General features: G+C 42.5%; 1 protein-coding gene across 4 annotated transcripts in view; it reads left to right on the top strand.

The window, feature by feature from the left end:
- adkb (adenosine kinase b) overlaps nucleotides 1-20,789 on the top strand; it is a 95,888-nt gene that overhangs the window by 1,639 nt on the left and 73,460 nt on the right. For 3 of the 4 annotated variants that reach the window (XM_034558229.1, XM_034558231.1, XM_034558230.1), the window contains 3 exons: nucleotides 1,638-1,712; nucleotides 1,827-1,880; nucleotides 13,964-14,042. In XM_034558229.1, coding sequence (XP_034414120.1) covers nucleotides 1,638-1,712; nucleotides 1,827-1,880; nucleotides 13,964-14,042 — 208 coding nt within the window. Of the gene's footprint in view, nucleotides 1-872; nucleotides 995-1,637; nucleotides 1,713-1,826; nucleotides 1,881-13,963; nucleotides 14,043-20,789 lie in introns of those variants that run through there. The other variant, XM_034558232.1, reaches the window with a different exon arrangement.

Here is a 20,789-nt window from a genome sequence, read left to right on the forward strand (position 1 = left end):
GGAGGATGGCACAATGTAGCCCAATACCACTTTATATTATTATAATATTATATTGTAGTCCTTGATGTTACGATAGCAAAAATGCATATATATATATATATATATATATATATATATATATATATATATATATATATATATATGATATCACACTACCATTAATTCCATAAATACTTTAATAATAATTACTACAATCACTCCAAGGCTAATATAAATGCATATATATTCATTTAATCCATAATCCATGTTCCAAATGTAAGTGCCACCCCACCAAAAAAATGTAAAACACATAGCCATAGGGTTATAAATTGTTATTATTCCCTTTTAGATTGCATTTAATTCACAATTTAGATACAGAAGAGCAGAAGAACACTGCACACATCTATTTTATGAGACAGGTGTGCAGGAGAGGTAGAAGTAGATACAAAGTTTCAAACTATTATTTGTGATGTTTTGGTCCCAGGCGGTCTGGCACAGTTAGACAGCGTGTGGGAGTTTGTATGCAAGATATAGAACAGCAAGTAAACTAAAATAAAATGACTAATGTGTTCTTCTGCTGCTGTTTAAAGCTTGTTTATGAAATGCTTTACAGCTAAAGCTTTATTTTCTATATGTAACTCAAACAGTTATGTATTTATATCCGAATAAACACATATTGAGTATGGTTCAAAACATTATAAATGACTTATAATGTCTTCTTTTCTTTCTTTTCTTATTTTATCGCTGGTGTTTGCAACAGGGTGCCCCATCTTTCCCATTGGCACCAAACGCAGCATAGAAAGCTTTACAATAATTGGACCATGTTTAGCCAATCGTATGCCTCGAAGATACTAAGGCCCGCCCACGTCCTCCACCAACCAGTCACTGTTGATCATGGTGCAGCTGCAGTTCCTGTAATCAAAAAGCACATTGCTCTGACAGAGAGGAGGAATCTGTTGACCATTTAATCATCAGGTTAAGCTGCTGAGTTTTGTGACATAATGCCAACCCCAAGGTAAGATCCAAATGACAACATGCTCCTGTGTGTCCACAGTGAACAACTCAGCTTTAATGATTGCCTTTTTAAAAAAAAAGTGCTCACAGCATTGCCAGTCTTTCAATGGGTTGGTTGAAAACACTGTCTGTCAGACCTTTTAGGTTGACGTATTAAGTTGAGATGGCTTCAATGAGTCTAGGTCTTCTTGCAAAATCATGTAAAAGCCAAAATGGAGAACAATTATTTCTTCATGTGATCTTAACCGAATATTCAATACGTTTTGGTCTTGTGTTTTGTGAAAGTTGGGTAACCTGGTATATGAAAACTCTCTATACTTATACCACTGTGATTTCTAGCTGTTGAACAAGTCTTGATGAAAGGGTCATGTAGGTAAAATGCTTTACAGCATTAATAAGCATGCATTATGAATGAATGGCACACGCTTCACGTGTCTGTACATGAGAACATTGAAACATCACATCAAAGATGTTCCTTTTCATTTGACTTATCTCCAGGTCCACCCCTCATTAAAGTTTCAGTGACTTCAACAAATCAGAAACAGATGATTTTCTGCTTTCCAATAGATTGTTTGTGTACTCTGTTGGTGCAAAACTGGCGAGTGGGAGTCTGCATAATACAATACGTTTTTGTCCCCCCACAGTGAAAACACACTCTTTGGGATGGGAAATCCCTTGCTTGACATTTCAGCTGTTGTGGACAAAGATTTCCTTGACAAGTAAGTCTAAACAGCTGTTGGTTTGTTTTTCGCTGACATCTTCATATTTCTGTACAGCATCTGACCAAAGCGCACTGACGTTTACATATTTTCCTTTCGTAATCTTTTCTAAAGGTTCGGACTGAAGCTTAATGACCAGATCCTCGCTGAAGACAAACACAAGGCCTTGTGAGTCAAAGCTTCACTGGGACACCACATGTTTCAGTAGTGTAACACAAAGTGTTAAAAATGACATGGAACCAAATAAGGGATACACCGGTCATTCATACCCACTACAACCATCTTGTCACTGAGCTGTGCTCAAAATAGCCAAGTTATAAATCAACCCTCTGTAACTGGGAGCCTCGTAACTTGACACACACACACACACACATTTCTTTCCCATACTGAGTTTGAGCCAACTATACCAAGATGCCTCTATTTACTACAGCTTTGGGATAAGTAGTAGATTTACATATATATGTGTACTGCATGTTTAACTGCTTTCCAATGAATTATTATTTAATCCAACAGTAATATTATATTCTTACTTGAAAATGTGGTTGATTGTCCCTGAACATAGCACTACGCTCGTTTTAAAATATACCTCGAGGTAAACGTAGACTGTAAACAACAGAAAGACTGAAATTAAAACAGAAGCCTGAATTACTGACTTCTATGCAGACATACAACGCTCATCATCTGTAAGTAAGATGATGGTGATCTGTGTTGAAGAATCCTCACATTCACAACAATTGTCACATATTCCATATTCCGGATATGTAAACATTTCTTTGGATGATGAAAACATTGATTTAATGATCTTTTATTATTGCCTTGGTGGCAAAAGACACAAGGCTATCTGGACTAACTGCCAACGTTTCACACTTCATACACAGCAACATGTGTTTTGTTCAGAGTTGTAAGCCGTGGTATCAGTAATTAATGAATTTTATTTGTGACATGTGGATTCACGGATTCCAGAGCTTCTCTTGTTCATTTTGCTCATGATGGAGCTTACCAAACATGGCGTGTAATTCACACCTCTAAGCGGTTCAGTACAGCCAAAGTCTTATCTGTTGGAACGAACCAACTCCTATTGGCTTGCCGCTGAGGAGCTCCACTTGAGCACTTTAGTACTTTGCTCAAGGGCACCTCTGCAGTAGAAACGCTGCTCTTTCACTTTCTAAACCCCAAATTCATAGTGCTGGTCTGGGGTTGAAATCCAATCAAAATGTAGCATGACATAACATCTTTGTCAGGACACTTATACTATCAGGACCACTCATTTGACTTAAAATAAAATAAAAAGGCTTAAAGCTGTCAAATTCACATGTTGATGTTGATAACATGAAATATGAAAGCCTTGGCTTTTATGGCTGCCAAAGAGGATGTGTTTATTTGTGTTTGTATGCTTAGTAGCAGATTATTAAGTTGTTTCAAAGTTTGGTGAAAGAAATGTCTGGTGGCACATTTCTGAACATTTTCACAATTTACTCATGAACTGAAAAAAATGTTTCATGTCCCACGATTATACGTCGCTGCTTGTACTTTTTAATGCATATCTGGACCCAGATGTAAATTAAACGGCTGTAAACATTCTCTGTTGTTGAAACGGCAAATTGAGAGGATTATTTATGCAGCCCTGGCCAAAGTGTGTGCTCTCTTTCTAGTTTGATCACGTCTAATTCTAGCAGAGCGCAAGTCGAACAGTTTCTCACCTGAGAAGCATCTGTTTCACTGTCTCGTGTGTAAATTCAAAGCAAATCACAGTGCGGTAATTGTAAAATCATAAAGGAGTAACACACAAACAATAAACAGAAAAAGACAGATCAGTACATGCGATCGTCTGTACCTTACATTAGGCTACCTTGTCAGGTCTTGTCACTTGACAAAGGGACACATGTGACCTTGGGCAGCAGCAGCAGCACAAAGCAGCATCATCAGCAGTGTTGTTCTCCTCCGGCACAAAAGGCAGTGGTGTTATCTTTAGCTCCACAGACACCGTTGCCTCCATTCTGCACAAGGTCAGGGCAGGATTAACATGCGGCTTTGGTGGTTTATTCCCAGTACAATGCATTTCAATGCATGTCCCCTCCAATACCACACACACCAGTACCCTCGCCCTCATTTCTAAATGTACATGTGATATATATTTTTCTCTCTCACATGATCTATTATTTTATAGCTGTACAGGTTATGAAAACTTCAGATGCTGTGATAGGAGCCACAGTATTCCTATTGAGGATGTTGGGCTACTACTACATAGAGGTCATTCACAAGGTCATTGGTCCGTGGACAAAGAAGAACTTCACTGCATCGTTTTAATAAATAACATCATTACTTAAAAGGCCACAATAGACTTACAAGCCTAGTCAACTACCACTATTGTTGTGCTTCTGAATCTACAGAGTGTAACGCAATTCATTTTTTCTCCCCATCACCCTGGTGGGAGAGAGATCATTGGATGCAGTGCACTGTGGCCATGCCTGAATTCAATTATCTAGTCACAGCAGAGCCCATATAATCCTGTTGTGGCGGAGGAATTGCCTGCTGTAGAAACCATCAACATCCCTGTTAGTACTGGCTGGGGACTTAGTGTTTTTTTTCTTCCCCTGAATAACCCTCAACTGTGACTCTTGATGCCTTTTCATTTCTCAAAATGGTTTACAAGTTACAGTTGAATTCCAATTTTAATTAAAAATGCTATGCAGCATTGATTAGTTGACCCACAGAAAGTGGCTTGAACACGATTTTGTCATTTGTCAAGTAAAAATGCCAAGAATGTGCTGGTCACAGCTTCTCAAATATGAATCCGCTTATACATTGATTATCTTTATAATCGCGACTGTTGGCTGGAAAAGAGGAAATATTTTAATATATATTATATTTATATTTAATATATTATAATAACTTGGCTGCACGGTGGTGTAGTGGCTAGCACTGTCGCCTCACAGCAAGAGGGCCGTGGGTTCAATTCCCGGTCGGAGCGGTCCTTCTGTGTGGAGTTTGCATGTTCTCCCCGTGGCAGCGTGGGTTCTCTCCGGGCTCTCCGGCTTCCTCCCACAGTCCAAAGACATGCTGCAGGTTAATTGATCTCTAAATTGCCCATAGGTGTGAATGTGAGAGTGAATGGTTGTATGTCCCTACATGTGCCCTCGATGGACTGGCGGCCTGTCCAGGGTGTCCCCTGCCTTCGCCCTATGTCAGCTGGGATAGGCTCCAGCGCCCCCGCGACCCTAATGAGGATAAGCGGTATTGAAAATGGATGGATGGATGGATGGATATTATAATAACGTCCCCATGGTATTATTAATTGAAGAAATAATCAAGAGATGCAGTAAATTGTTAATGAAAATAAACAGTTGCAGCCTTAATAAAACAACTATCTGCTCTGCTGAGCACACTAACTTCTGTGGTTTCTTGGTTAGCTGGTGGTTTGGATGTTTAGATGCTTAAAATCACAGTGGTTTGTTTCCGGCCCTGATGTGTGTTGTATTTCATCCCTCCCTCTCTCCCCCCCTCCCTCCCTTTCCCCATGTTTCCTGTCTGTATCTATACGTTCTCCGGTTTTAATAAAGGCACACATGAAAAGAAAGAGATACTAACGTACAACTAAAGTAAAATCATAACTCATGCAGTACAATCGAGCATTGCCAGAATTGCATACCGATAATCTCATTGTTTCAAACAAGGCAGCTGCTGCTTCTCAATGCTCGTATTTTACACATTGTTTACCGTGGTTGGTTTGCACAGGGCTTGTACTGTACTGTGTTTTTTTGTGTGTTTCTTCTTTTTTTTTTTAGATGATACTTCCACAGTTCTTTGAGCTGCAGTTGAAAAGGTTTGTTTTCAGTAGTGGCTGTAGAGGATTCTTCAGGTGTTTGGGTGTGAGAGGAAACCAACACTTTCACTTCCTTTCTGCCTGCCTAGACATCGATCATTCTATAACGCAGAGGGTGACATTCACATCATACATTGCCATAGCAGGCAAGGTGCAATTGATAACAATAAAACTGACTGCATTCCAGTTAGGTGAGCTGGATCCAGGCTCCTGGTGGCAAGTCAAAAATGTCTGCTCTGGAAAATGCCTATTGTCATTGATCACTGCTGCCATCCCGTGGTTTAAAATGTAAGTTTAATGGACTTTATAACTTGTATGGTGGGGTATTCATAATCGTTCTGTCGGATGATCGGACAAGTAACATCACGGTTTAGTCTAAGTAAAGTTATGTTGTTCACTGGTTTTGTCTCTTAAAGTTCATTCTGTTTTGTCTTTGATTGTAGGCCTTGAAAATATTGATGTTGGTAGCAGTCGGTTGATAATGTATTCTAACATCCCTTTATGTCCAGCAGGGGGCAACAGTAGCCTGCTGTCTGTACCCCAAGGACTCTCTGTAGGAAACATGTCAATGAAAACACGCCTCTTTCTGCATACCATTAGAATATGGGCAAATGGATCTTTTATTTCTGGATAACTGGGCTTTACAGGTTGTTAGGAACATGCAGCATTGCATAATATACCATTCACACAAACCCTCTCGGACTTGTTAACCGTATCATATTAGAGCTAATGATTATTAGTGTGTCAAATGAGTGAGTCATTGTTACAGTGAGTGTATTGTCACCTCTGAAACGGGAAGAAAAAAAAACAGCCGGCTCCTGGATATTAGTCACGTTCCAACATTTGTTTTATGACTCCCTCTGTCCGATGATAATTAATTGTTTACGTTCTCATCTCTGGATGATGGCGTGACTCTTTTCAGAGGTTGTTTGCTCACAGCAATTAAGTTCATCAGTGCTCATCCTCCCTCCTCCTCCTGCTTTCTCCCCCACGTCTCCCTCCTTTTCTCTCTTTCTCTGTGCTAAATGCAGATTAGCAGCGTCACAATCGCATCCAGAATGAGAGTAAACTCCTCATTATGCCGTGTGACCCTCTGCTGAATGAATAATTCAGGGATGCAGCGTTAGTGGCTGGCTGTTATTAGCATTCCGGATGGCGAAGGGGAGAGAGAGAGAGAGAGAGAGAGAGAGAGAGAGAGAGAGAGAGAGAGAGAGAGAGAGAGAGAGAGAGAGAGAGAGAGAGAGAGAGAGAGAGAGAGAGAGAGAGAGAGAGAGAGAGAGAGAGAGAGAGAGAGAGAGAGAGAGAGAGAGAGAGAGAGAGAGAGAGAGAGAGAGAGAGAGAGAGAGAGAGAGAGAGAGAGAGAGAGAGAGAGAGAGAGAGAGAGAGAGAGAGAGAGAGAGAGAGAGAGAGAGAGAGAGAGAGAGAGAGAGAGAGAGACTCATATCACTGACAGGGCTGACTCAGGGGGCTCAGCACTGGATTGAGACACACATCACACACACATCATCACACGACACAGGAGATCAGTGGAGGTGCCTCTCCACTCACACACCCTGCTGTCTGTGTACATCTTAAACACCCCTGCTGCTGCCATGCAGCTCAATCTGCTTACTGGGAGGAAAACAACAAAGGCCTCTCACACTGAGTACATGCTAAACACTAACGTGTGTGTGTGTGTGTCAGTCAGAATCTGCTCTGTAAACACACTTGACTCTACCTCTGTTTTTTCTGCTTTTTATATATAACGAAGCGAGCTGTGAGCACTAGAAACCCCGGCGGAGCTATTCTGGTGTGTCAGGAGGAGAAACACTGCTCCTTGTGTGTGTGTACTCACATGCAAGCATGCGTGCAGAAGCTGCATGTGCCTGCCATGGTGCCACTTCACTGGATGCATGCGTGCTTGACTGAGTGTGTAGACACATTACAACCCCCTCCCCCCCTCCCTTTTCTTTTACTTCCCAGCTCCCTTGTCTGTTGCTGAGTGCTGTACTACAGTACTTAAACTCACCTCCGCCGGCCCGCTGGGGGGTCAGAACATCGGGCTCCCCCTGCCACTGAGGGCAAAGGTCACAGGCCTGCATCCATCAGGTGACCTCTGAGCAAAAGAGAGTGAGCAGAGATTAATGGCACTCAACGTGTAATTGAGACATCAGAAACATGTTCAGCCGCTGACTGTGCTGCTCTTGATGTTTTATTGATATGCATGAATCTGCCGATTTGGGGCGCTTGCATGAATCTGACATGCTCACCAGACCTGTACTCAACTGTGAGAAATGTGGATCGAGACCTTTTGAATTATATAACATGGGAACTTAACAAATAATCAACACCCCATTTCTTGTTCTGCCGTTGCTTTATGATGACATAGGTTACCACCCTGTGAGGCGCGGGGATAGCTCTCTGCGTTTAAAGCATTCATGCTGCATCATGAGAGATGGCTGATGCAATCATAATTAAGACTCCTCGCTGGAGCTGCAAATGCCTGCCTCTTGTTGTAGGTGACTGCCAGCAGGTGGTGCCAGAAGGAAAGATCACAAGTCAAAGGGAGTGTAACAAACATAATCCACATCTCTGTGCATGTTGCCCACCCGCCCCACCCCTCCTCTCCCTCCAACTCCCCCTTTTTTTTAAAGAGCGTTTTATAATTAAAATGTGGGCGTCACAGCCAATACATACTGCATGTTCAGAAAAGCATGCTCAGGGCTATTTTTAGTCATCTTTGATCCCCAGCAGCCACACAGGAAAAGCCAATGATGGCAGCAGCCCGAACACATGTAGGCTAGTTAGTATACTATCTGAGCTGATCATTTCTCTACACCTAGCCTGTGCGGGGGTAGAGATGGGAGGCCTGACGGGTGAACAGCAACACTCCCCGTGTGTTTAAAGTTCACACTGGGCCATATGGTCCCCACAGTAGGGGGTATTGGTGGAATTATTCACACGGAGTGCTCTGAATCACCAAGATCCTGGTATCAACCTCCTAGATAAGGGGAATGTCTCAACGGCTTTGTGCTTCGGCTTCAAATCTCAATCCTCAAGAGAACACCAGAAGCCCATCTTTGCTTATACGCTCTGTCTTCCCACTCTCTCCCCAATGTGTCCCTCTCTCTCTCTCTCTCTCTTTTATGTCCTCTCACACACACTCGCACTCCCTCTCCCACATCCACACAGTACTGTGACAAACAACGCCACCCTCTGCAGCGCGAAGCCAAAAACCTGTGACATTTTAAGAGGAAATATGAACTCATCCTCCATGACCAGATTTTGCCCCCACGCCTAATCCTTGAGTGCAGCCTAATTAAGTACAAACAGCAGTCCTCAGCTAATGCCAACAAATGGGCTGCTGTGCTGCGGCAGGATCGGCTGATTATTAAAGGGATGTACATTTGTTGTTTCTGCATTCCAATGCAATTACTCACTCATTATGACCATGTAATTGTGCCGTCATTAATTGTGCATCCAGTCTACAATGCAAAGAGGCTCATAGCGGCTGAAGTCGGTTTGTTTTTTGTTTAGTTGTTTGCCCCGAGGGATCTCAAGGCAGTTTTTCTCCGCTGAACGGGGATTTAAGCCGACGGATTGAGATACCTGAAGGATGGCGATATCATTCTGCTTTTGTGTAAATCAACATTCATCCCTTACTGTATGAGAAGATGTCAGAGGATGGGAACAAAGCCTCGCTCACTGTTTGAATCATGACTCATTTATGTTCAGTACTTTTATGCGTCCCATTCTTCGCCATCTATTACCATCCTGTCCTAATGTTCCTCTGATAAGAATGTCCTATTCATTCTGCGTTCTTCACCAGTTGCTACACACAGAGAGCGAGAGAGAGAGAGAGAGAGAGAGACACTCTACAGGCATTGAGTGAAAAGCACATCTATTTCTGAGGGGGAGTTGCGAGCAAGGTAGAAGATAATTATTGATTTGAAATAAGAAAAGATAAGGCTCAACCTTGAGCAGCCCGGCGATAGCGTGCAGAACAGAATAATTAATGGACCTGTCTTGTGTCGGGACAAGCTTTCACACTGAGACAAGAGTATTGATTTTAAACAGATAAACTGCGTAACCCTTTGTGAAGGGTTTGACAAACAATTTAATTGGGGGGGGGGAAACAACAATATTCCTCACCCTTTCCATCTCCCTTTCATCACGTCCCCAAGCTGTTTTTCCACCGCCTGACCTATGGAAACAATTACTGTGCATCAGGCCTTGTACTGCCTCCAGACTACCAAGGAAGGCTGGTGTAGGATGCACACACTGATTGGGGGAATCTAATCAATGGTGGAACCTGTCTGCACTCCAGATGCCTGTGTTGAAATTGGGATTACCAAAGCCTTTTAGCTGTACGGTCCCCTCTCTGCTTCTGTCAGAGAGAGAGAGAAAGATGGGCCTGCCTGTTTGAATGTACCTGGCTGCTACGGCTGAAGCAGAGACAATTTAGTGTTCCTGTACAACCCTCCTCCTTCCTAATCCCCAAGGAGAGCCGCAAAGAAGCCCCAGTCCTCTCACTTCTTCCCGTGCCCTCCCCTGATTAGTGATAGGGGCTGTTTGATCATGTTTCCCTGCCTGTCCATGTGATTTGTAAGCTGTTTAAACGTGAACGAGGCAATTAAATAAGGCTGAACGCAGGAGAGTGGGTGCCGCGGTGATCATTAGCGATGAATTACCCTGGTGTGCACTCAAACACTCGGGAGGACTTTCAGGCAGACCACTCCCGAGGATCCAGATCCAATCTAGCCATTGATTAACAGAGACTTGTTCTTCCTGTGAAACACTCGACGGGGATTTTAGGGCACTCATCCGGTCTTATCGAGATAGGCTAACATCAAAGGCGAATGAAGAGGGATTGGGTAAATGGGCTCGCCTTGCCCTCCATGTAGGGACTTAGAGGAGAAAATCTTGAATTATTGCCTCATGTAAATAATCGTTTTTTTTGGGGAGGTGAGAGAGGAACCCACGAGTCACTCGGGGCAGAGAACACTCGTAGTGGAAGCTCTCATATTTCCCTTGATGGGAGACGTCGGTGGGGGCTCCATGCCCAGGAATGTAAACATCACGATGTTCCTGACTTGTGTGATCTGCCCCAACAATTTGAATGTGTTAAGCCGGGGAGAAGTAGAGGTATTAGTATTCGAGGAGGACTCTAATATCCTCTGAATACAAACATTGCATTCAGTATCCTAATTTCCCTAATTTGATTGAAGATGAATAAATAAGTGCTTCTATTAGTCTCAAATTTGAAGGTATGAAATTGAAAAATAGCACAGTGCCTTTTAGTTAAGTATGGTATTTAATCAGAGTGTCAGGGGCAGCCTCTTGTCAAGCATGTGTTATATAACGCAGTACATTGTTGGAATGCATGGCATAGTTGGAATTGCTCTACCATTGAACAACACCAGCAGGTTACTGGCTGAGGACATTTTGTTCAAAACAATTTATTTTCCTCTGCTCCCTCCCATCACCGAGTGAGCTCAGACTGCAGTAGATGGAAAGGGATTTTCTCTTCCTAAATGGCCACGGGGGCCGTTTACGGTGTCACTACTACGGGATCACATGATGTTTGAGGGTGTAAAGGTCTCGAGGCAGCTGCTCCTTTTCGGATGGGATTTTCGAGGCGTCCAAGAGCAAGGCCCCATGCTGTCTGCACTGAAAGGTGGAGCAAATACTTCTAGGAAGGGAGAAAAAAATAGAAAGAAAAGAAGCTGAAATCCTCAGAAGCTGTGTGTCTATTTGAAATGGGTTCTGGAGTCCCTCGGCTGCCTTCGTGTTATAAACACCCACAGTGCTCAAATTCTTCCTTTGTCAAGGAGTCATAACAGGTGTCTCAGGAAGGATTTTTTTTCCCCCGGTTAGCATATTTTCCACTTGCATGGAAAGTTTTTTTTTTCTTTCTTTATTAGGAACATTTTGCCCTGGGTAGACCCCTTGCCTTGAGACATGATATGCAGACTTTCTTTGAAGCAGTAAAGGTTACTTTCACACTCGCTCAAAATTCGGCCATGCCTTGTTAAAGCAGGTTGTGCTGAAGTATTGAACACCTCTGGCTGACATATGTTGGTAAGCCATGATGCACTTTGCATACATATTACTCATGTCTGCAGTGACTACGTACAATACACATAACATATTTCCAGGTTCAAGTTTCAAAATTCAAGTTTGCTCCCTGAGAAGTGGACTTCTCCCAAAATGTTGTTTTAGCCTTCAACAGGGAATGAATTGGCACTCTGTCGCACAGCCTTTCCCCCCGGGGACTACGCTCCACCATTTACTAAAAAAAAACGCTTTCACAGAGTTAATTTTTTAGATGGAATCACACATAACACTAAAGGCAACGGTGTGGTGCACCTTGAACTATTTACTATGTCATTGGATTGTTTCCCTTGATGCACTTACAAATTGACAGTTGAGAGACCTCCTTATTTGGCACATCATCTTAACTGCAGTTAGGTCAATTTCCTGAGCAGGGTGGACACATTTATATAGCCAGCCCCCTGGGAGGCGGTTTGTGTGAACAATGTCGAGAATACACATTATTCATATTCTCAGCTCCCCAGATAAAGACTCTATCTCGCCGCAGAGCCCAGCTTTGCATCACGTTACGAATACGCATTGAAGCTATTGATGTTTGAAATGGAAGTATGATGGGAAAATACAAAAATGATAGAACTGCCTTCAGTATTTCACTGGAGACCCAAGAGAGTTCCTGGGGTTTATGTTTGAAAACTCAGCAATTGTTTACTCCCCATTCCCCAATTTCATGTCTGTTTTCTTGACTCATTGTGTTTAGTCTGTTACACTCATCTCTAAACTCTACTCTATGGTTCATACATCAAACATTTAATCAGATGTGGTCTCTAAACAAGTTATCCGGCTATGAGATTTTTGCACACAATGAAACTGTAATTGCTCCTAAAACACAAGCTATGAAATACAAAAGGACTGCATATTTGGAAAGATAATATGCTGATGAATAGTTTATTTTTAATGCATGCATCCCTTTGAGGCAGTTTGATTTCCTTCAGAAATAACGTTCTCTGCTCATCTTGCTTTAAGACTCTTTGGCTAACTACAACTGTGTATAGACAATGTTCCTTTTTTTGCTTTGATTAAGTTGGCATTTAAACACTAACTGCCTCTTTTCAATCCCATTTCACAAATTTAGTTTAGTTATTTGAATTACCAGCACGCAGCTGGAATGTCAGTTAAAGAATGGCAAAAATAGAAAAGAAACTATGCCACTTTTAAGTTGGCATGCTGGTGTCTTCTTTACTGGAGGACAGCAAATAAAAAATGGATGGAACTTGAACCCATTGATTCCCAACAAGGCGGTTCTTCTGCAGGTGCCAGACTATGTTTTAAGTTTGTAGAGTAGCTCAAAAAAAAAATGGTGGTGAGCTGTAACACTTGATTTTTGAGTGTGGGATTGAGTGTGTGGGAAGCAGAGAGGTCTAAACAGGTTACTAAAAGTAATTCATAAAAGATGAATAGTTGCCTTAAACTAATGGATATGTGTTTAAAATAGTCAGCTGAGGGGAATGTATAAATGATATGAAATACTTACCTAAAAGCAATGGATACATTATTTAGATTGTTAGAGGAAAAAATAAATAAACTGTTTAACATGTTGTAATACTCATTTTGGCCACAAGAGACTGAAGTGCACCAATTCCCTAATATTCTAAATAAGACTAAAAAAGGACTAAAAGCATTCATATTTAGTTTCAGGTGAGATTTAACTTGCTAACTTGCTAACACACAATATATGTGTGTACCATGTGTTTAGAATGCATGGAAGAAAAACATGAATGCCTTAAGTCTTATTTAGATTGTGGTGCACTTTAGCCCCCTGTGGTCAGAGTGAGTATTACAACAACAACCATACATTTTCTTTCACCTTTTCTTAAGTCATAACACATGAGGGAAAATGAGCTAGAACAGACTGGATCACCAGCATTTTTTTCCTCCACTGGCTCCCTTACAAAACTGACAGATAGCGGTTGAAATAGTTGGCGAAGGCATGAATAACTGGTTAAAATAGACCATGGACTGAAATTAGTTTTATGTATCCTGTAGTGAACACGCAGAATATCTGACATGATGGTGATAAAAATATGGATCCTCAAAGTCATTAGGATCCAGTCTCTGGAGACCACACATGTCTGTACTAGATTTAATTATCTATAATCACAGCTGCTCCTCAACTTGTAACCTGTGTAACCTGTCGTAATGCATTTTGTATTGACTAATTTGTGGTTCTTATGAAACGCAATTTCTCCTCACTCCTACGGTGTTGTTAAACCTGTCGGCTGCCAATGTCACAGCTGGTTATTTCTGGTGTTTACACTAAGCCTTTATCAGGTCTGGTATTATTCATTTGGTGGTGAATGTTGTTTTTTGTAACACGTCTTGTACTTATTGCTTTCAGGTTTGACGAAATTGTCAAGAGGAACAAAGTTGAATACCATGCCGGCGGTTCGACCCAGAACTCTGTCAAAATTGCTCAGGTTAGTCTTTCTCTGCAGTGTGCCGGAACGCGTTTTGAATGCGTGCCGATATGCTCATAACCGCCGGTTTGTCATCCTGGGAATACAGAGCATAGCTGCACAGCATGTTGACACATTACAGTTTTAGGTGAAGTGAATTCATCAGACCTGCTGCGGGAAGAGAAAGGCGAGGAGGATTCATAATAATTGCAGTCTTATCTAGTTGGCCTAATTTCCTGAGACATATCAAACATCAATTAGAGCAAATTACAAGTAGATGCAATTAACCTGTCACAAGGAATTATATCAAACAAATGCTCATCGTCTCCCTGGCTGTTCGACAGATTTGAGCATCTAAAAAAAAATTAAAAAAAAGAAGTGCGATCTGAACCTGAGAAGACTATTCACTGAATCCTTTTTTTTTTTTTTTTTTTTAAGTGACTGCACTAAGTCTGTGAATTTGACATGCAGTGATTAGCTGCTGATAAGGCTTTGGTCTGCTTACAATAAACAAAGAAAAAGCACCCAGCTGAAAAATAATTCTCTTCCAAGGAGAAATGAGCACAGAAGCTAATTGAGAGGCGGATGCTTGTGAAAGCGGCGTCTCTTTCTTGTGTGTGGGCTTTTTGTTTGTACTTGTCAGTGCAATGTGTAGAGTTCGTAGTTGTGTGTGTGTTTTCTTATTTTTTTTACGTTTGTGTGTATTTCACACGATGGATACAGAGAGAGGGAAAAGAAAGCAGGCAGGCCCTGGAGACAGTAAGCATCCTTTAAAAAAACTCTTTAATTATCGTCAACAGAATTGTTTACATAAACCTCCGTCACTCACAGACATTGATTGCCAACTTGATTTTCTCCCCTATTTATTAAATCTTGTGTGCTAGATGTAGCTTAAAAACAAGAAAACAGCTGGTGGGCTTACTTTACTTCCAACTTTGAAAATTGAGATTATTTCTTTGTTTCTTGTCATTACACTAGCTGAAGCAGTATATTTAAGTCTGCCTCAGTTATTAATAAGACATGGAGCATGACAAGGATTTTTCACGTTTTATTTAGTAAGACACTGAAGAAAGTGCTCCAAGTTGCGTATCAACCCCTTCATGGAATCAGATGGAGAAGGAGATTTTTATTGTAGGCCCTTGCAGGAGAAAGAGCCGTCATGGCCTCTGTGCCTCGTGAGAAGCGTTCAGTCGACTAAATTGGTCTCATAATGGCATGGCAGACCCCAGTCAAATTTCATTCTGCTCTGTTTATTTGGATATTTACCCCCTTCAGAGAGAAGATATAGAGCTGATTCTGAACTGCTCATGATAACAAGAGTGTTTTCGTCCCACACCCAGAAGTCTCAGAAACACTTTCTGTCAATATATACCTTGAAGCGCTGACTTTTCCTCATTCCACTTTCAGGTGATGGTGTTCTTTTATGAAAAATGTATAATGCATAACCGGCTCCCAGATTATCACATTGTAGCACTTGCAATATGTGAAACTTCAAACCCCACTGTATTGTGGAAGCTGAACCTTCAAACACGAATGATATGCACTGCAGCACTGAATCCACATCAAAGGGCCCCAGTGACTAAATGAGATGCTCGATCCAGGGCAGGTTTGCTCAGGAGCACCACCGCTGCTGGAGGAGAGAGAGAAGTGTTCAGAGGCTTTGCACAGGAATCGCTGCACACGCTGGGAAAACCCAGGGTGTGGGAGGATCAATGCCTTTGCCAGTAGAACCCGTACTTTCCTCCAAAACCTAACCGCTTCATCGGAGGCTGTAATAGGTTAAATACTGCCGCTTCATCGAGCTAAGATTTCTGCACTATCAAGGAAAACCTAAACCTCGGCTTTAAGAAGATGCAGAATCAATGGTAATTGGATTTAGTCAAATGAGAATTGACCAAGCTGAAGCTTAGACGGATAAGTATTGTTTCCCTTTAACCACCGTCTCTGCCCCGCTCTTTGATCGAAATCATCCGTTGCAGTGTTTGCTTGTCGTCGATTGGTTGCACTCCACGCTATCTTTAGCACTGAGACATTACTTTTCTTTTCCTTTTCATGCATTGTGGCCCCTGTCACTACTTATCCATATTCATAGCGCACATCGTGACAAACAAGAAGTCCCAAGATAGACATATCGAGACAATTGTACATGCCCATCTGTGCACCAATGCTCCTAAATAAGCATTCGATTTAGTCTGGATCAAGTCAGGGACATTGCAGGCTTGCATGCAGAGCTGTCTGGCTCTGATTCTTAAGAAGGGGGAAAAAAGCAGTGATGGAAGTGGGTTGGAGGTTGTTGCCCTCGCCCAGGCTCTAACAAACATCATGCCCTGAAGGGGCATCCAACATAAAGGCTCAACTACTGGATGTTGCAGGGCTGTAAGGTAACACAAACCAGCCCAGCGTTGCTTGCTCACATACAGCCTCACACATCAAAGGGCGTCTCCTCAGATAGGGCAAGGCGGGAAACAACAATCGTATATATATATATATTTCTTTTTTCAGTCATTTACAAAGTTGGAGGAAAAAAAATGGTGGCATTTCTGAGCATGTGACCCAGAATTTGGTACCGCCGAGCATGCATGGTGTTTATCACAGGTGACAGAATCGGTGGGGCGAGTCATTTGACCGGAGGGCTGTATCAAGAAGCACAGTCAATTCATTTAGACAGAACATCAAAGTCCTCCAACAGCTCCTTAGGGCCAAGAGAGTGAAGTCTGAGCAGAGACAGGCTCATAGGGAGTTATTGCCGCTGCCAGGGAAGTAGATCCTACTCTGAGTGCCTCGTGTAAACCGTGCATTCTCATTATGGTCCTCACAAATCAACTGCATTGACATATTTTATTACTTTGCACTGTAAGCAGGCTTTGTACCCATTCACCAAAGGGACAAATTGCTGTGTCTAAGTGCCCAAGCTGTGAACGCGTCACAAAAAAGTTCTGATTAAGTATGTTCCCCGCTCCTTTATTTAGAGTGTGTGCTTTGTTTGCAGTCCATATCATCAAGTCACTGTGATGTCTTAATTATTGTTTAGAAAGTAAAGGCTTTTGACCAAAAAATCTGCCGTTTTTCTGTTTTAGTTCTGATGCCTGTTTAACATTTCCTCCGACTTGGTCAATCGTTGAAGGGGTGAATGGGGCCCAGGCCTGCATGTTGGCTCTGAGAGCTTAATTGGAAACGCATGTGCACCACACTGTTGTAAGTTGTATTTAAAAAACAGAACAATCCCACAGCACTACTTGACTTCCAAAAAAGTTCCTCACCAGCTCGTATTTTGTAGGGGAATACTTAAACTGGGTTTGATGTCTAATTGACTTATTTCTCGGGGTGGAAATATTCCATGACCTAATGTTTGGCTTTTAAAGCTCGTTTTGTTAAATAAATAAAGAACTGGAGCAACTCTCCTCCATTTGAATGGGCTAAATGAAGAAATGCCTACGTCTGGTTCCACTTAGAGAAAAGAGGACAGTTAAGGAGAAAGAGTGGAGCTTTTGTGTTCAAACTATGTGACTGAACTTGCAGGAGGATGTGCTTATATGCTAAAAGAGGGCATTCACAATGTTTTTTACTTTCATTCTTCTCACGCTTCACAATTAGTTTTTAGGAGAAATATTATTTGTCTGAAGAGACTTTTGAGGGGAGACGTTCGATGGTGGGCCATTTAGCTTCTGGCATAAGAGCTTTGGCTCTTTGGTTTTTTGGGTTTTGATCACATTGAGTGAACTTGTAGTTCATAGATCTCGGTGCAGCCGTGCTGAAATGAGCACACTAATGACCGATTAAAACCTGAACCCTGGTGGGCGTTTGAGTTTCACGCTGCAGAAATCAACCCTCTCAAGTATGTGCCTGTTGTTAATGCAAAAGCCTCTTATTTGTTTTAAGACAGGTTAATTGCTGAACCACTGTTAGCACCCGTCCTGAGACGTTTTAATGGCGCCGGGGTCTTGCAGTTTCCTTCCCATTACCAAGCAGTGGAAGGTTACAGTCTGTTAAGTTTCTCGTGAGAGATGCAGGAAACCAAATGGACCCCCCCCCCCACGCTCACCACCCACCCCCCCTTTTCATTCCCATCGCCGCTCATTCTAGACATTCCAGGTGTGCAAGTGTGCACTTGAGGGGGGCTGCCATTGTTTTTCCTCGGCACAAGCAGCGGAAGCAAAGAACGCCTCATTCGCTTTGATGAGCGATGTGTTCATGCGTGGGCTTCAATGTCACCCGCCATGAGGCAGCTGTGAAGTCGCAGCTCACGTCTGTGGTGCCATTTACTCAATGATGAAGTGGGGAGATCTCTGTTGGTTCCACATCCACCTCCTCTCTACACACACACACACACACGTACGTACACACACACTGCCTGAGCATGTGTTCCTCCCACCTCAACTGTATTGTGACTGTATGTCAAAGCTAATACCAGCATGCATTAAATCTCAAGCTCTGTGATCACATAGATAAAGGTTGACTGGGCGATTATGCAAGGCCTTGTCATCAGAGGGATTTGTTAACAGCTGACGGCCCCCGCCACGTGGCGCCCTCTTTCTTCAGTTTCGTTTTGACTTTCACACGAAAATAATTTGTTTGATTTTAGTGTTCCTCTCGGATGCACGAGGACCGCGTTGCCCCGGCGAGAAATGGCACAGATTGCTGCAAAGGTGACGAACTGCCGTCCCTGTTGAAGTTAATTTGCCGTCAAATTTGCGACTTAATTTAAACTGCCAAAGGGAAGACGTGGGGAGTAGATTGTAACTCATAAGTATGCATTGGAAAGCGTGTTGATTAACATTGAGGGCTCGAGAGACAGACTCACTCAATGTGTATCATCTGGCCTCAGAGGCTGGCAGCCGAATTCAATGTGATATCTTGCATAACGTGTCCTTGCTTTAAGTCCTTGGTTCCAGGCTCAGGAAGAAAGGCAGCACCATTGGCTTGCCTGCTTTTTCGCTTGGCTGTTGCACAGTTGCCCGGGCTCGAGGCGAGCTCTGAGTGAAATCTAAAAGGACTTGTTAAACAGACAGTAGTCTACATATCTGGCAGCATTCTCATGTCAAATTAGCAAATGGTATTTTGTACAGGACACTGAGGTTTGCCTGCCACGTCGCTGTATTCTGCACTTAAAAGCAGGCGTGTGTACGTTTGGTGCACAGGCGATGAATACAATTCATGACTGTGGAATGTGAGCCTTTCAGACTGTAAACAATGGTTCATTAAACAAACTATTGCTTGCAATCCTCTATTGACACAGGTCAAGTAACTGATGAATGAAAGGATGATTCGGCATTTTACACAACGGTTCGACATTTTCATATGATTATCGAACGGTGCACCACCCCCACCCCCGCTCTCATATTTCCCCGCAGAATGTCTGTGGCAGTAGCATTTATTTGGCACATTCTCAGCATGCTCCCACTCTTGCGGTTGAAGTGTTGCATAGCAACTGAGAAAAACAGCTTTAAATATTTTGGTTAAAAAGGTCTTAAGAAAATAAAGAACAGCCTGCAATTATTGTTCATTTCTCCCGAGTTCATAAGTTTAAGGAGCTGTAGTATTGTGCCAAGTAATAAATGAAATACCAAATTAGGCTTTGTTTGCTTGGAAAAACTGAGAAACGGTATGTCTAGAATATTGCGTCCCCTTGTGCCAATTCAGTTATTCATCTCTGGCTGTTTTGTTTATCATATAAATGCTGGCAGCTGTCTGCACCTTCACTAATTCACAAGTGTTTTGAAACAAAGCTCACAGTAGTTTTCAGAGTGTAGCTTGGCTCAGTTTTCAAGCCGACGGAGTATATCTGTGGCAGGATGGAAAGTGTGTAGGTGAGTGCAAATTTGAAGTGATGTGCCTCAGGAAAACGGATGGCGATGGATCGACGGGGATGGGGGCGCATGTGGAGAGAGAGAAGGCTGGATGACGCACAGCAGGTGACAGACAGACACTAATAGTAATGGCTCTTATCAGTGCTTCGCTCGCTCCCTCTTTTCACATGGGCTCTGACATCCTCCTCCTACTCCACCCCCTCCATCTTGCAGGGGGTGCTGGGAGCTCGCTGGGTTGTGCAGCCCGCTCAGACGGAAAGAGTCTGCCAAACACCGGTCCCCTCACATATAAATTGCATCATTAACATCGCCTAGATTATTCCAAGCTCTCCCACCGGGTTTATGGCAGCACCGGCTCAACTTAACTATTTGACTCACTGAAGACATTCAGGTTTCCTGAGTGAGCTGTGCTCAGATCTGTGGTGAAATGTTCTATTCTCCCATAAGGTTTTAAACAAATCCAGAAGAAACCTGCCTGCTTTTTTTAGGCTTATTACATTGTCTAATGTGCTTTATTTTCTATCTTGTGTTGTCATGCACACCAAAGTTACTATACGGGCTGATGAGAACAATTTCACAATATTAATAATAGTATATTTATACTATCTAAATGTATATCACACTATCGAAGTCAAATACATCTTTAATGCAGCATAAAGTTGTGTTGCACTGCTGTCTCTTCACATGTGTAATATAAAAAGTTGTTTTATGACAATTCATGTTCTGCATTACAGCACTGTAAGTGAAATCATAACACCGTATGCGTATTTAATCTATGAATATGTTTTCAAGGAAAGACTATAGTTTATAGTTCCATTTCATAGTATAAATAAGACATTTTCTAATATTGACTTGCGGTATCCTCGATGGACTGGCGGCCTGTCCAGGGTGTCCCCTGCCTTCGCCCTATGTCAGCTGGGATAGGCTCCAGCGCCCCCGCGACCCTAATGAGGATAAGCGG

Source organism: Cyclopterus lumpus, chromosome 19 (genome assembly GCF_009769545.1).
Source record: "Cyclopterus lumpus isolate fCycLum1 chromosome 19, fCycLum1.pri, whole genome shotgun sequence".
NCBI classification, from domain to species: domain Eukaryota; kingdom Metazoa; phylum Chordata; class Actinopteri; order Perciformes; family Cyclopteridae; genus Cyclopterus; species Cyclopterus lumpus.